This window comes from Lotus japonicus, chromosome 3 (genome assembly GCF_012489685.1).
Source record: "Lotus japonicus ecotype B-129 chromosome 3, LjGifu_v1.2".
NCBI classification, from domain to species: domain Eukaryota; kingdom Viridiplantae; phylum Streptophyta; class Magnoliopsida; order Fabales; family Fabaceae; genus Lotus; species Lotus japonicus.
In genome coordinates, this window is record NC_080043.1 from 76,683,863 (window position 1) to 76,700,019 (window position 16,157).

Sequence of the window (16,157 nt, forward strand, 5' to 3'; positions counted from 1 at the left end):
TAAGTAAAATTCAACAAAATGATTTCATAAATGTATAACTTCTTTTATAATTAAATCATAAGAATTGGTTTTTTCTACAAAGTGGTAAGAATTAAATTGACATTCAATTCATCTTTTAGATCAATCCTAAACTGTGCTTCCGCGGCTCAACCTTTGTTAAACTCACACATCAAATTTCTTTAATTTAAAGGCGAGTTCAAATTTAAAAATTGGTCATATTTAGAGTTAAGAGAAAGAAAAACATAATCTATCTCACAAACACCCGTATTATTAATTACATCTGAAGTGAGTGTTACAAAACATTTCGAAACAAATGATCTCCTAATTAATATGCATGTGTTTGTCCTTTTCAAAAGGTTTTGATCTCTTGCATCCAAATTTTATTAGTTTTTTTTAATATATTTCTCACTTTTTTCACCGCACCATTATATATTTCAAGAAAAATTGGGGTGTAAATGTATTATTTTTCCAAAATTATAAACATGTTTAATTTCTCGAACACACTGATTAAAAATGTAAGGAAAAATAAACTCCTACTTACTGTATATGAGTATAAATTTATTGCTACTAATGTAAATTGTTTTTAATATTGTCTTGGCTCTGTTGAGGAAAAAAGAAGTCGCAGAGAAGGGGGAATAGTGGGGCTCTGGTGCAGGAAGTGTGGGGAAAAAATAGTGGAAACGGTACAATGTTTGAAAGACGTGGCCCTCGTCCGTACAATCCGTACGTGACCTAGCCAATGAGAAGTTGAAAGTTAAGCTCAAATGTCATCATAACCATTACATCACATTGAGATGCTATTTGTATATTCGTACATCTAATTTTTTTAGATACTTTTAGTAATTAAAATGGAAAATGTCTTTATGTATTTTATTAGTAGAGTTTAATGGTTGTGCACTGTCAGTATAAAGTGTTTTTACACAGACGTCCAATCATTGGATGCTACGTATTCAAAAGCATTTATGTTCTATTTTATTATAATTAAATTTAAAATTTATTTTTAAATTTGCCAACCCATCATTTGATGCATGTGTAAAAAATATTTACACTGACGGTGTATTTTCATTAAATTCTTATTAGTAACTAAATTTAAGGGTGATTTCATAGTTCAATAAAATCAATATTTGAAAGATGGTGGTGGTAATGTGAGCATGCAAGCAAAAAATAATAAAGAGAAAGAAGATCATAATTAGAAACCCCTGATATTGTTATGAAATTGAATCATCTCCCTATGATTTTTTTTTTTTTGGTGCTTCGGAAAATTAAACAAGGAAGACAAAACTAGGCCACTAAGGAACATCAAAGGAGTCCTTCAACATGATTGACTCCAAAGCTGATGGGGGCCTATCTAAATAGCTAACACCCGGATGGAGGCCATGAGCGCCTCGCTTAGCAATCCAATCTGCTGCCATATTACTGTTCCTATGACTCCAACTCAAGCTAATGTTCCAATTCCTTGACAAAATGTGCTGCAGCTCACGCAAAACAGCACGGTTACCATGAAATCTAACTCTGTCCACGTCCGTATCCACCAGCAAAGCAACCAGGTCATGACAATCAACTTCACATAACACATTGCGATATCCTGTGTTCCAGGCAAGGAGAAGGCCCTCGCGGAGAGCCAACGCTTCAGCTAGAAAGGGGCACCCAGCAGCCTTGAGGCTTTGGAACCCAGTGAGAAACTTACCCTTATTATCTCTAATGAGACCTCCTCCTCCCATGCAGTGTTGTTCATCCAAGTAACTTCCATCCGTGTTGAGCTTCACGAAGTGTATTGGAGGGGGTTGCCAAATGTCAACTCGCAGCAACAAGCTCTGAATCTCCTGATCCTGATGGAGGAAATGCAAAATGTCATCATGTTCCATACACAACTTCTGCCAAGCTATACTAATGGGCCAAGGATTAGGATCAAGCATCATATTGTTTCTCCACTTCCACACTCCCCACATTCCAGCAACAAATTTGATTGCATTAGGACCTTTAGCTTGAGAAATAATCCAAACTCTATAATCAGCAGCTCGAAAATTTGTCCAGGAAAGAGCTCCCAGCCGAGACCAAAGTTCCATGGAGTGTGGGCAGTCTCTTAAACAATGAAGACAATCCTCCTGGCCAAAAGAACACCGACTGCACGCTGCTGTTGTTGCTAAGTGACAGTGAAAACGCTTTTCATTCACCGGAAGGGCACCATGGAGAGCACGCCACACGAATAATCTGATCTTCTCCGGCACCGCTAGCCTCCACACCCAAGTCCAATCCTCTTGGGGGGGTTGAGTGACTTGCAGATCACGAACCCAAGTGTAACCTTCTTTCACTGTGTACTGCCCATTGCTTCCAGGGTCCCAAACCCAGATGTCATCCTCATTAGAACTAAGCTTTGGGCTGACATTATCGAACCACATCCGAACCTGGTCAGGAATTACAGTAAAACAACGATCCAAAACCCACTGATTGCCAACAATCACATCCTTCAGACACAGATTCGTATCTGAAATGTGCACAAAAGGGAGCTGGTTGGCGAGGATACCATAGGAAGACCAGTCCCGATACCAAATGGAGGAGTTTCCATCTCCGAGCATGAACTTGAAGCCATCCTTGAGCTGATCTCTAGCTTTGAGGATCCCTTTCCAAATCGCAGAAGATCTCGGAGTCACTTGAGCATTCAAAATAGAGCCTTCTTTCAAGTATTTATGTTGAAGGACCTTTATCCACAGCTTGTTGCCATCCTGTAACATTTGCCAAACTGCTTTACCAAGGAGGGCAGTATTAAACGCTCCCATCTCCTTAATGCCAAGGCCCCCATTTTTCCTTTCCTTTATGACTGTGTTCCAGCTCAAGAGATGCCAACCGCGATGCCCCCCTCTATTGGACCAGATAAAGTTCCTTAATATCATGTTCATGTTGTTGATAATACCGCGAGGTAGCCAGAAAACCTGCATCGTGTAGGTTGGGATTGTAGCTATGACCGATCTTGCAAGGCACACCCTCCCTGCCATATTAAGAAGATTGGTCTTCCAAGAAGCCATTTTCTTCTGAACATTTTCCAGCAAGTAATTAAAACGATTACGAGCAGACCTGCCACTTTTCAAGGGGAAGCCCAAGTATTTACCTAGGTCCCTGACAAAGGGGATAGGTGCAATACTCCGGATTTCACTACGCACCTCCGGACGCACCCCCTTGGAGGATATAGCCTTGGATTTGCTAACATTAATCTTCAACCCCGAACAATCACAGAATGTTTGAAGTGTATCCGCCACTAATTGCACCTGGGCAGTTGTCGCTTCACAGAAAAGGAGAACGTCATCTGCAAACAACAAATGAGAAATAGGCGGACCTCTAGGAGAGACTCTGATTGGCTTCCAATCACCAGAGTTGACCAACTGATGAATTTGCACCGATAAGCGCTCCATGCACATAACAAACAAATACGGGGACAAAGGATCTCCCTGTCTCAAGCCTCGCCCCGGAGAGAAAGCTGGAAGTCTAGCCCCATTCCAAAGGATAGAAAGCCTAGAAGAGGTGACACAGCACATGATGAGATCCCGAAGCGCATTCGGGAAGCCAAACATATCAAGGGTTTCCCTTAAGAAGGACCAGGAGACACTGTCATAGGCCTTCTCCAGGTCAATTTTAAACGCTAAACTCCCTTTTCGAGAGCAGGATGAATTCATATAGTGCATAATTTCCTGGGCTAAGAACACATTATCAGTAGTGCCTCTCCCCGGGAGAAAACTGCTCTGCATCGGGCCAATAAGCCTATTCAGGAACGGACGAACTCTATTGACAATCACCTTCGTAATTAATTTGTACGTCACATTACATAAGCTGATCGGGCGAAATTCCTTGATAGTAGAGGGGGTGTCTACCTTTGGAATAAGCACAATCAATGTTTCCATAAGATTTCTGTCAGCCGACCCCTCATTAAAAGCATTCCTCACCACAGTCCACAGATCATCCCCCACAAATTCCCAATACTTCTTGAAAAAGAAGGGTTGGAAACCATCAGGGCCTGGAGCGGTATAGGGCTTCATGGACATGAGGGCTTTACGAACCTCATCTTTAGTTACAGGGACCATGAGTTTATTCCTGTGGACATCGGAAAGAGAAGGAAAAACATCATGGTGAAGCATAGCTTCACCAATATTATGATCACGAGCAAATAAATTTTGAAAATAAGCTTGGACTTCCCTCACCAAGACGTCATTCTCCGAGTGCCACTCCCCATCACTAAGCAGCTTCAATCTGTGAATACGGTTCCTCTTTCTGCGGATGATAGTGTGGGTATGGAAATAAGAGGTGTTCCTGTCGCCAAAACGAACCCTATTCTCTCTAGCTTTCTGGAACCAGAGGAGTTCTTCTTGCCTCAAAATGTCTCTGTACTCAGCTTGCAGTTCTGCTTCAAAACGAACCATGTCTGATGTAATCCTTGCATCAAGCTCTCTTTGGACACCCCTCAGACGCCCCTCAACCCATCTCTTCCTCCTGAAAATATTTCCAAAGGTTTCTCGATTGAAAGAGATAGATTCAGATCTTACCCTATCCAGCTTGTCCACAATATTTCTCCCATCTTCGACCCAAGCTTCGGCCACAAGATTTTTATACTCCGGGTGGTCCGCCCAAGCAGCAATGAAGCGAAAAGGACGATTAGTGGGCGCTGCCCCAGATATGCCACAATGGATCAGCAGAGGACTGTGGTCAGAATGAATGCGATGAAGGACCTCCACAAAGGCGTCAGGGAAAGCCACCCTCCAATCAATATCACCCAAAGCCCTGTCAAGGCGTTTTGATAGGATAACTCTATTATTGGTTTTACGAAACCATGTGAATCTACCACCAACCGCACCAAGGTCAACTAGGCGACAATCCTCAAGAAGAGCTGCAAAACGAGCTGCTCTAGTAATAATAAACTCCCCACCACGCACTTCCGAGGGGTGAAGAATTTCGTTCATGTCCCTCACAAGCATCCAAGGGATCATGATGGTATCACGAAGGCCAGTTAAATGATGCCAGAGAGCTTCCCGTTGAGCTGGGATAGGAGAGGCGTAAACTGCCGTACACACCCAAGCAAAAGAATCCCTCCAGATCTCAAAAGAGATGGCTTGAGTGTGCATGTCCACCAGTCTCATAGAGAACGCTGAATTGTTATTGGTTAGAACCCATATCCCACCACTGAAACCTGTGGCCTCAGAGATAAAACTAGGAGAAAATTGCATTGAGTTCCAGAACTGAGCAACCCTACTGAAAGGACAACGCGTTTCCAGAAGAATAAAGATGTCAGGCTTCTTGCTACGGATTAGCTCCTTCACAAAAAGCTTCCCATGCTCATTGACCGCACCCCTTACGTTCCAAGAAATAATTTTAACGTCGTCAAAACCAATCATCAGAAACAAAATAAGGTGGTAGGGGTGGGTACTCCCCCGTTCCCCAGATAACAAAGCTATTGTTCATGTGCATGTTGTGCATGGCTCGTCTGGGCTTGCACACACGCTGAGTCACCGACTCTACGCAGATTCCCATTCAACTCACTATTCTGAGTTTGAGGTTTACTGATGTCCATGTGATGCTCCATGTTCCCACTTACCAGTGACATGGCTTGTTCGGGTTCCTTCCCAGTACGAGGTGGGCCATCGTCCCCTTTTCTTTGGTTTTCATGCGAGACCTCCTCCACACGTGACCGCTTGTTACTTAGGGCTGGAGCTTTGGCTCCCACGCGGCTAGGGTTAGTTGCTGCGAAAACCATAGTCGGCTTCGAGAGATTCACGCTGCCCGAGATAGATTCCCTTGATTTCCGTAAGCCGTTATGAGGCATTAATTTTCCATTGTTTGTTTCCTTAGTGGGTACACGAGTTTCCTCCTTTTTATTTTCCTGAGGTTTCGGTGGAGGTTTCTTTTTTTTCTTGACCACCGTCATCCACTCTCCAAAGATCTCAAAATTTTCTCCCAGATTAGCGACCACTTTCTCCGCAGATGCCACTCTACCAGGATCTTGCCCATTTTTATCTCCTGAAATCACGCCAGCATTTGGGGTAGTATCCATGGAAATCTCATTGCCCTTTTCGGTGTCAGTTAGGGTACCTTCTCCGTGAACTATTGCGGCCGCCTCCTGGCTAGGGTTTCCCTGGCTCTGTTCCTGTACCTGCTGCACTGGTTCCTCAGGCACCTCCGTTGGTATTGTGGCGGAACACTCCCTGGTCCTATGGCCGTAACAACCACATTTCGTACAGATCACGTGGAGGCCTTCATACTCAATATTATACCAGTAATTCTCAATGCAAACTTTCCCGACTACTGCTTGGGTGAGATCCAGTTCAACACAAATGCGCGCAAAGCGTCCTCTATCCGCCTTCAGTGTGTTTCTGTCAACTTTGATAGGGTTGCCAATCGCTTTAGCAATTGAGAGAAGGTAGCTTTCGTCATAAAACAGCACATTCAAACCTGGAATTCTCACCCATGCAAGTGTTTTTGTTACTCTTGCTGCAGGGGAGATAAACTCCGGGCTCCAAGTCGATACTGCAAGGTAGTGATCAAAAATCATCCATGGACCACCATTTATGACCCTCTCGCGATCCTCCTTCATGTCAAATTTCACCATGTAGAACCCATTATCCACATCTAGGATATCAAAATCTCCTACTGTTTTCCACACGCTTGCCAATTTGAGCTTCATGGTTCTGAATCCCAATTTTTTTCCAAGTAGACATACCACCAAAGCCTCCCTCCATGGAGCACACATCTCCTCTAGCACTGACTTTTCCGTGACTATCATGGGTAATAGCCTATTTCCATTGACGTGGAGAATCTTCATTCTTCCCTGCTCAATCAAGTCTTTGAACTTCTTCGGCGGCGTAGCTGCCGCTCCCCCCATCAGCTTGTCCCTAAAGGAGGCCTTCCCCGGTTGTCCAGGGTTCGGCGGGTTCGGCGGCGGCGGGTTCGGCGGCGGCGTATTCGTAACCTCAACATCAACGTCCATTCGTAACCTATCTCAATCAAACTTTGTTTATAGACAATTCCATCTCCCTATGATTTTATATATGTTATTCCAATTAAATTGTGTGCCGACTATAATTATCATGTGTTAGATAAACTGTCAGGTTCTACCTAAATTACTTATTTAGGAGAGCACAACTTAAAGCAAACCGTTAGGAATTAATCATGATTGTCTAGATAAGGATTAAAATGGAGAAAATATCTAAGGGGGCGTTTGGTAGAAGTTATGAAATTATATTCCCGGGTATAATTTACTCTTGGGTAAATATGTTTAGTAGGTTTTTTACATTCATTGGAATATTTTCAAATTTTGTTTAATTCAAAAAAATTAAAATTTTAAAAAATTGAAAAACATGTGATGAAATTGTAGAAATGAGAAGTTATTTTCAAATGTAACTTCCATTTCCATGGGAATATAACTTACCCATCTTTTACATTGGGAATAGAAATGAGATAATTGCTACTAATGTAAATTGTTTTTAATATTGTCTTGGCTCTGTTGAGGAAAAAAGAAGTCGCAGAGAAGGGGGAATAGTGGGGCTCTGGTGCAGGAAGTGTGGGGAAAAAATAGTGGAAACGGTACAATGTTTGAAAGACGTGGCCCTCGTCCGTACAATCCGTACGTGACCTAGCCAATGAGAAGTTGAAAGTTAAGCTCAAATGTCATCATAACCATTACATCACATTGAGATGCTATTTGTATATTCGTACATCTAATTTTTTTATATACTTTTAGTAATTAAAATGGAAAATGTCTTTATGTATTTTATTAGTAACTAAATTTAAGGGTGATTTCATAGTTCAAGAAAATCAATATTTGAAAGATGGTGGCGGTAATGTGAGCATGCAAGCAAAAAATAATAAAAAGAAAGAAGATCATAATTAGAAACCCCTGATATTGTAATGCAATTGAATCATCTCCCTATGATTTTATATATGTAATTCCATTTAAATTATGGGCCGACTATAATTATCATGTGTTAGATAAACTGTCAGGTTCTACCTAAACTACTTATCTAGGAGAGCACAACTTAAAGCAAACCGTTAGGAATTAATCATGATTGTCTAGATAGGGATTAAAATGGAGAAAATATCTAAGGGCGCGTTTGGTAGAAGTTATGAAATTATATTCCCGGGTATAATTTACTCCTGGGTAAATATGTTTAGTAGGTTTTTTACATTCATTGAAATATTTTCAAATTTTGTTTAATTCAAAAAAATTGAAAAACATGTGATGAAATTGTAGAAATGGGAAGTTATTTTCAAATGTAACTTCCATTTCCATGAGAATATAACTTACTCATCTTTTACATTGGGAATAGAAATGAGATAAAGTGTGTGTAATTAACTTTTATGGGAATAAAATATGTCCGGGAATATTTTTACAAAATTTCTACCACGAAAGAGAAAAGGGAAAATACATCGTCAGTGTAAACTTCTTTTACACAGACATCAAATTGTTTACCGTCACATAAAAAACTATAATTATAATTTAATTAAAATAAATGAAGAATATAAGTATTTATCCCACGTGACATACAATAATTGGGTGATGGTGTAAATCTTTTTTACACCAATAGTGCACATCCATTAAACTTACGGAAATACAACATTTCAGGGATTGTTTTTGAATACCTTCTACCAAAGGCCCCCTAAAGAATATTTCACTACCCAATCATAGGTAAGACAAAAGCATATTTGAGGTAATCCTAATACCTCCACTAGGAGCCCACCAAAACTAATTTTCTACACTCATTTCTCTTTACTTTTCCATAGATTAATTTCTCAATCATAAGTAAACTAGCCTACTATTGTTACGTTTAATTACTCTGCATAAAATTGAACTATTTTCAAAAAAAAAAATGTATAAAATTGAACTAAACATAACATATATAAAAAAAAACGTAATTTAAATCATATCTTACATTGCAACAAGAGAGAAAATTTGACAACTCCTGTTACAATATGTACAAACTTCACCCGTAAAAATAGAAGCACATAAAAACTTCTAAAATATACCCATATATTATCATTAAATTATATTAGAGTCCTTAAATATTTTGTTGGACAAGTCAACCCTTATAAAAGGAATAATTTAATATAATGTAAAATGATTAATTGTATAATTATTTTGTGTTGACGTTCTATCTCTAACTTAATTAATAGATAGTTGTTGAATTTTTTTTTGAAATTATTATTCTTAAGCTTAATTATATTAAGCTCAATTTAATTAATATTTTTTAAGTAAGGAAAATATATTGATTATTTATAAATAAGTATATATTCCTTTAATTACTTGATGATAATATAAATTATAAGATCATAATAATGATATTAATTTTTTAAGCTATATTTTTATTAGATTGGTATTTAATTTTTGTAGTTAAAGAGGTAATATTTAAATATATATATATATATATATATATATATATATATAAAATTTAAGGCTCAGTTATGTGAATATATTAATTTGTTCCATTCTTAATCAATATTTTTTTTCTAAAGTTAATACTTTTTTATTTAATGTAAAGAATAGGACATGTTCCATAAAAAAGAATAGGACATGTTTTTATAAAATATTATTTGTACTCAATAATTATAAAATATGATTATAATAATAAATAATAAATAAAGATAAATAATTACGGTTTATAAAATTATATATATATATAAATAATACATATAATGAGTGTAATACTTTTATTAAAATTGATCATTATGTATTATATAAAATTATTATGCTTATAAAAATCTTTCCATGTCCCCGTATGATAACTCAAGTGGTAGGAGTTGGAAAACATATGGGTTGGGGAGGGGACGTCTAGAGATCGATTCCTGACAATTACAATTTATATTTATAATGTACGAAAAAAAACCTTCCCATGAGAGGGTTTTTCTCATGGATGGTTCTCTCTTTTTCAATATATATTATTCTCCTTTAAAAAAAGTTGACTTCTCCTATAAAAGATTTGATAATCTATGTTTTAGAAGGTTTTTTACGGTATTAAGCTAAAATGAAATATTTTTTTATTAATTTTCATTAACATATAATTATATTTAAGATATGATCATTGTTATGCACTAATTTTAAGGTTCTCCTATAAAAGATTTGATAATCTATGTTTTAGAAGGTTTTTTACGGTATTAAGCTAAAATGAAATATTTTTTTATTAATTTTCATTAACATATAATTATATTTAAGATATGATCATTGTTATGCACTAATTTTAAGGTAAAAGGAATATTCTTTAGCATCTATTTTTAGTTGAGTCTAACTTCTTAGAATAGATAAGGTGAAGTGTATATTTTGAATAAAAATGTGGTGGAACGTTATTCCTTTGAGGGAGAAAAATGTATTTTACTTTTATATTCATTTCTTTTCTTTCTTTTATTCATATCTCTATCTAAATGTGAGTGAAATTGAGGTGTTAATAGATGTTTATTGATTTGTAAAAGCCACAGTGTGCCCACATGATACATAATTACATACCAATGCACGCAGCAAGGCAGGAGCAATGAAGATGAAGTGTAGAATGTTGGTGGCGGGGGGGACCATTGAGCATGCTGTGCTCCTTCGATGCATTTATTGATATCCACAAAACTCAGCCTTTTAGGAACTGTGAATTACCAGATCAGATTGTTGCACCAAAATCTGTGTGCATGTCATTCGCCCACGAAAACCAGTGAGTAAGAAAGTTTATGTATACTAACATTAAATTTGCCAGCAATTTATATGAAGATTCAAGAGGATTACCATTGACTCACTTAACTGGAGAATAAAAAAGAGAGAAAGTCTAATTAATCTGATACGTTTAGTTGTAATTAAAGGACATTTAATTTTGTCAAATAATTCATGTACGGAATTCAAATTGATTCCGAGTTATACTTAAATTATGATATATACATACATCTCTACTTCTTTTCTACCTTCATTTCTATTTATTTCTCTTTTCTCTTTCAATCAAATCACTTATCACATCTTTATTTTCTCTCTCCTTTCTTTCTATCTCTCTCTTCCTCTCCTCTCCACACCTCATTTTTTAGGTGTGAAGATATAATTATTTTTCTTATGGTTCGAACATACTTCGAGGTGATTCAGGGCGAAAGTTGGGGATACGGTGTGTTGACTTGGAAGATGGTGTTGTGAAGTTGTCATTGGGTGATAAAGTTCTTTTTGGTGGATGGTGTGAAGAACAATGGAGATAAAGTTTTTTTTTTTTTAAATGAACAATGGAGATAAAGTTGGAAGGCTTGGAATTGGATTTACTCGTTTGGTGACACCCAATAAATTGTTGTATTGAGATTTTGTTGATAACTTTATTTTAAAGAATTGATATATTCACGTCTCATTATTTTATCATTTATTTTCACTCAATTTTAAGTTTATTTTTCTTCGATCATTTTCCATCATATAATCTATTACATCTTATATTTTTCATTTTTTTTGTCATATCTCTCTCATTCCTCAACCTCTTTTCTACTCGCAAGGAGATGTAAATAAAACATTTGCTTCGTGTTTAGTGACCTCAAAAGAGGAGTAGAGAGGAGGGTGTGGGAGAGTTGGTAGTCTGAGTGAGGAAAATCTATTAGATTGAGTTGGTTTTGAAAGGGAAATCATCTGATCCAATCTCATAGATTGTATAACTTTATCATCCAATAGATTTGTTTTCAAATTCAAATATGAACTGATCCAGTCAAATCTATTGTGGCTTGGATTGAGTTTGATTTTAGAGTGATCAAAACTGATGTGAAAAAACAGTTTGGTTTTAATTTTTTTATGACAATAGATTTAGAACGAACAAAATTTATCTATCTATCTATATACATATGCAAATGATACTTAAACTTTTGCATTGATTACCTTACATTTGTATTATTTCCTCCGTTCCAAAATTATTGTAGTTTTAGCTTTTTTGTTTTGTACCAAAACCATTGTTGTTTTACATATCCAAAGCACTTTATCTTATTGTCTTTCACTCATGCCCTCATTTAATATTGTATTTCCCAAGTATCACCTCTTATTTCCACCAATCACAATTCTCACCAATGAGTTTAGCAATAAATTGTATTATCTCTCTTTCCTATAACTCATATTAAATAAGAGTGTTTTAATCAAATTATAACATCAATTAATAAACTCTTAAACTTTGTGTAAAAACCTTAAACTACAATAATTTTAGAACGGAGGGAAAATTAATAAAAACTTTAAACTAAAAAAAACTACATTTACTTTATTATTCATTATATTAATTAATAATTGTTAAACTTTTCAATATCCCATATTTAAAAATAAATTTTAATATTGGCTAAAATCTAATTATTAATTATAACTTGAGGAAATATTTTTAATAATAATAATAGTTAAAATCGACTACCTTAAAATTAATAAAAATATATTGTAAAAATAACTAATTGTAAAAAATTCCAATTTGTTATATATTAAAACTAAAATTATTATTTAATTTTTAATTATTAATTATAAGTTGATGAATTTTTTTTTCGAAAGATGAAAGAATATTATTAAAAATAAACCTGAGCAAAAACAAACTCAAGGCAAGTAGCAAATACAACCAGAGGCAAGAAACACGGACAGAACTTGAGCTATAAAAGAACCCACCACCAGCAGAATGGCAGAAAGAAATATCCCAAGAAAGAGCCTCATTAAAACCTTACTTGGAAAAACCCATTGGGATAAAAACCAAGCAAGGAAAAAGAGTACCACAAACTTGAGATAGCCAATTCTGCGCCTAAAACAAAAACTAGAAGTCTAAAATTATTTTAGCTCAGCCCGTTGTCCCAAACAGCAAAACGTAAATGAAACATCAGTCAAAACATCCATTTTCGTGCAACAGACATCAGCCAACAACAACCAGCATCAATTAACAGCACAATTAGTGACAGCAGCAACAGCAACAGATTTTTCGGTCAAACAATAACAGCAAAATCCAGCAACAACAACAACACAACAGCAACAACAACATCAGATTTTTCAGCCAAACAACAACATCAACAGAAACAGAATTCACGACAGCAACAGAAGTGAAATAACAGCAACAGCAAAAACCATCAACAGCAAACAGCATCCTGATTATTCCAACAGCAACAGCTTCAGCAAAAAACCAGCAACAACAGCCAGCATCAAGACACAACACAATGAATGACAGCAACAACAACAGCGCGACAGCAACAACAATCACAGCCATGATGTTTTCAGCAGCAACAAGTGCAGGAAAATTCAACCAATCAATCAGCAAGTCATATTGATATTTTCCAAGCCCCATCAAGCAAAACATAAGCCACCCATTATCCTGCAAACAAGAAAGGAAAGCCAAAAAAACACCTCCTGGTGCTAATTACATATTAGTTAAGCGAATAGAACCAAACCGGCTCCACACAAAAACACCCTTGTTTTGCCAACTCATCCGCCTCCGCATTCCCTTCCCTCAAGATATGATTCACCCCCAGACAGGACACCAACGGCATTAAATAATCTATCATATTCATCTCATTTGTAAGCTTCCACGGTCTCATTTGTTCGCCTTTTACCCAACCAACAGCTAAAGTTGAATCACTCTCAACCTCCACACAAGACACCATAAACTGTTGACAAAACAAAAGAGAATACAGGATAGCCAACACTTCCGCCTCATCAGCTCTCTCTACCTCTACTCTTCTGGAAAATTTACCAAGCACAACCCCCGCCCCATTTCTCAAAATGCCACCAACGCCAGCACACCCCAATTGGAAGGACCCATCAACATTAAATTTTAAATTCATGCATGCAGGAGGCTTCCAAGGCACAATTGGGCGAACACCCGCTGTCTTAAGTATATCTATTTTGGTGAAACCCCGAGCAAATTGATCCGCCCCATATGGACAATCCTTCCACCAAGCCTTTACCCATGTAAATAGCATAAACATATGAGACTCCCACACCTCTTCTTCATCAAAAGATAATTCGTTAAAAATCATGTTATTTCTAGCTGACCACACCACCCAACATAGAGCATAGGGAATCAAATCCCATAAAATTCTTGTTGTAGATCTACGAAGCGAACCCCATTCAGCCAAGCATGCCTGAATTGATTCAGGCACCCCCCACCAAACACCCTCTCTATACAGCACGTTTGCCCACATCTGCCAAACCTTGGGACAGTGCAGAAAAAGATGACACACCGTTTCAGGTGCAGCAGAACACAACACACAATCCACCCCATCCTCCAAAGCCACACCACGCCGTATCAAATTTGCTTTTGTAGCAACCCTATTCTTCTGAACCTGCCATAGAAAAAGAGCAATTTTTTATGGCAAAATTGGCCTTAATGATTTCGGAACCGACCATCCATCTTTTGTGAACCACCTTGCCTCAACAACTGCACATAAAGATTTCACACTAAACATGCCCATGTTATCATGTTTCCATACCATACAATCAACATCCGCATGTACCCCCTGTTTAGGAACCAATTGTTGGAGAACAACCTGAAAATCATCATACTGTTGCCTTTCCCACCCCAGAAATTCTCTCACAAAAGATAAATTTCAGACCCACTTATGCCCCTCCACCACACCACAGTCCATGATTGTTGCTTTTTAATTTGTTGCAAGAGCAAAAACCCTTGGGAAAACCAGCTGGAAAGGTCTCGCACCAGCCCACTGATCTACCCAAAACAGAACTCCGCTCCCCCTCCCCACTTGACAACCTATTCCTTCCCTGAAGACAGTCCCAACCAGCCCATTCTCACGCCATATTGCGCACACATCAGCAAGCGGAATAGAACATTTATTACTAAACAATAAATCCAAATTCATGGATATTAACTCCCTCTTCAAACCATATTTTCCACAGATTACTGCCCTCCACAGCGCATTTTTTTCCTTTCCAAACCGCCAAACCCATTTCAACAGCAAAGCCTTATTTTTCCACTCAAGATACCCCACCCCCAAACCGCCATACCTAGACCCTTTACAAACATCCTCCCAAGCCACCCACATAATTTTATTTACACCCTGAACTCCCCCCCACAAGAAACGACGCATAATTTTCTCCATTTTCAGAATGATTCCCTTCGGTGCTCTATAGAGTGTCATATAGTACAAAGGAATAGCATTTAAAACAGATTTTAGAAGTACTAACCTCCCGCTTAATGATAAAAAGCGAGAACTCCAAGTACCCAACTTTGCAGTTAGCCGCTCCATCACTGGATTCCAAAACGATAGCCGTCTGGGATTGCCTCCAAGAGGCGAGCTAAGGTATATGAATGGCAGTGAACCAACCTTGAAATTCCACCAATTTGCTGCTTCCTGCACCAGTGCCAATGGCGCATTCACACCAAAGACCTCTGATTTGCTAAAATTAATTTTAAGACCAGAAACAAACAAAAAAGTTTCAAGCACCAAAGCCAAGGTCTCATACTGAGTCTGAATACAATCGGAAAATAAAAGAGAGTCATCAGCAAACTGTAAGTGATTTAAATAAATGTCCGGAGCCACTTCCACCCCACATGGACTATCATGATCTAATAACTGATTCAGCATGCATGACATTCCATTAGCAACTATATTAAAAAGGAGAGGGGATAAAGGGTCGCCCTGTCTCAACCCCTTTTCAATTGGAAAAAAATCTGACGGCGACCCATTAATCAAAACCGCCAAAGAGGCTGAAGAAATGCAACATTGCATCCACTTAATCCATTTTGCTCCAAAGCCCATCTCCTGCAAGAGCTCCAAAAGAAAACCCCATTCAACATTATCATAAGCCTTTGCAAAATCAATTTTAAAAAGCAAACCTCCCTGTGGCCTTACAGACATAGAATGGACAATTTCAGTTGCAATCAACGAGCAGTCTGCAATCTGTCTCCCTGCTGTAAAAGCGAATTGATTCTGAGTTAGCAACCGTGGAAGCACCTGATTCATACGAACTGATAACACCTTAGATAGCAGTTTGTACACACTCCCAATCAAGCTTATTGGCATATAATCTGATATCTCTTTCTGCTGACCTCCTTAGGGAATAAGTGCAATAAAAGTAGAATTCAGCCCCTTTACCAATCTACCTGTGTGATAGAAATCATCAAAAAATTTAAAAAAATCATCCTTCACTAGGTTCCAATATTTTTTAAAAAAATCCATGCTAAATCCATCGGGCCCAGGTGCTCTGTTTCCATCAAAAA

At 37.6% G+C, this 16,157-nt stretch overlaps 2 protein-coding genes across 2 annotated transcripts; both read right to left on the bottom strand.

Moving 5' to 3' along the window:
* Positions 1-1,289: 1,289 nt before the first annotated feature.
* LOC130744751 (uncharacterized) lies at positions 1,290-5,378 on the bottom strand. The gene has a single exon (XM_057596910.1). It carries the CDS (start codon positions 5,376-5,378, stop codon positions 1,290-1,292), a length of 4,089 nt encoding a protein of 1,362 aa, XP_057452893.1.
* A 56-nt stretch (positions 5,379-5,434) lies between these two features.
* On the bottom strand, positions 5,435-6,967 carry LOC130744752 (uncharacterized). The gene has a single exon (XM_057596911.1). It carries the CDS (start codon positions 6,965-6,967, stop codon positions 5,435-5,437), a length of 1,533 nt encoding a protein of 510 aa, XP_057452894.1.
* Positions 6,968-16,157: the final 9,190 nt, after the last annotated feature.

Excerpts from the sequence above, each read along its gene's own strand:
- LOC130744752 (XM_057596911.1), bottom strand. The coding sequence starts at position 6,967 with ATGGACGTTGATGTTGAGGTTACGAATACGCCGCCGCCGAACCCGCCG.
- LOC130744751 (XM_057596910.1), bottom strand. The coding sequence starts at position 5,378 with ATGATTGGTTTTGACGACGTTAAAATTATTTCTTGGAACGTAAGGGGT.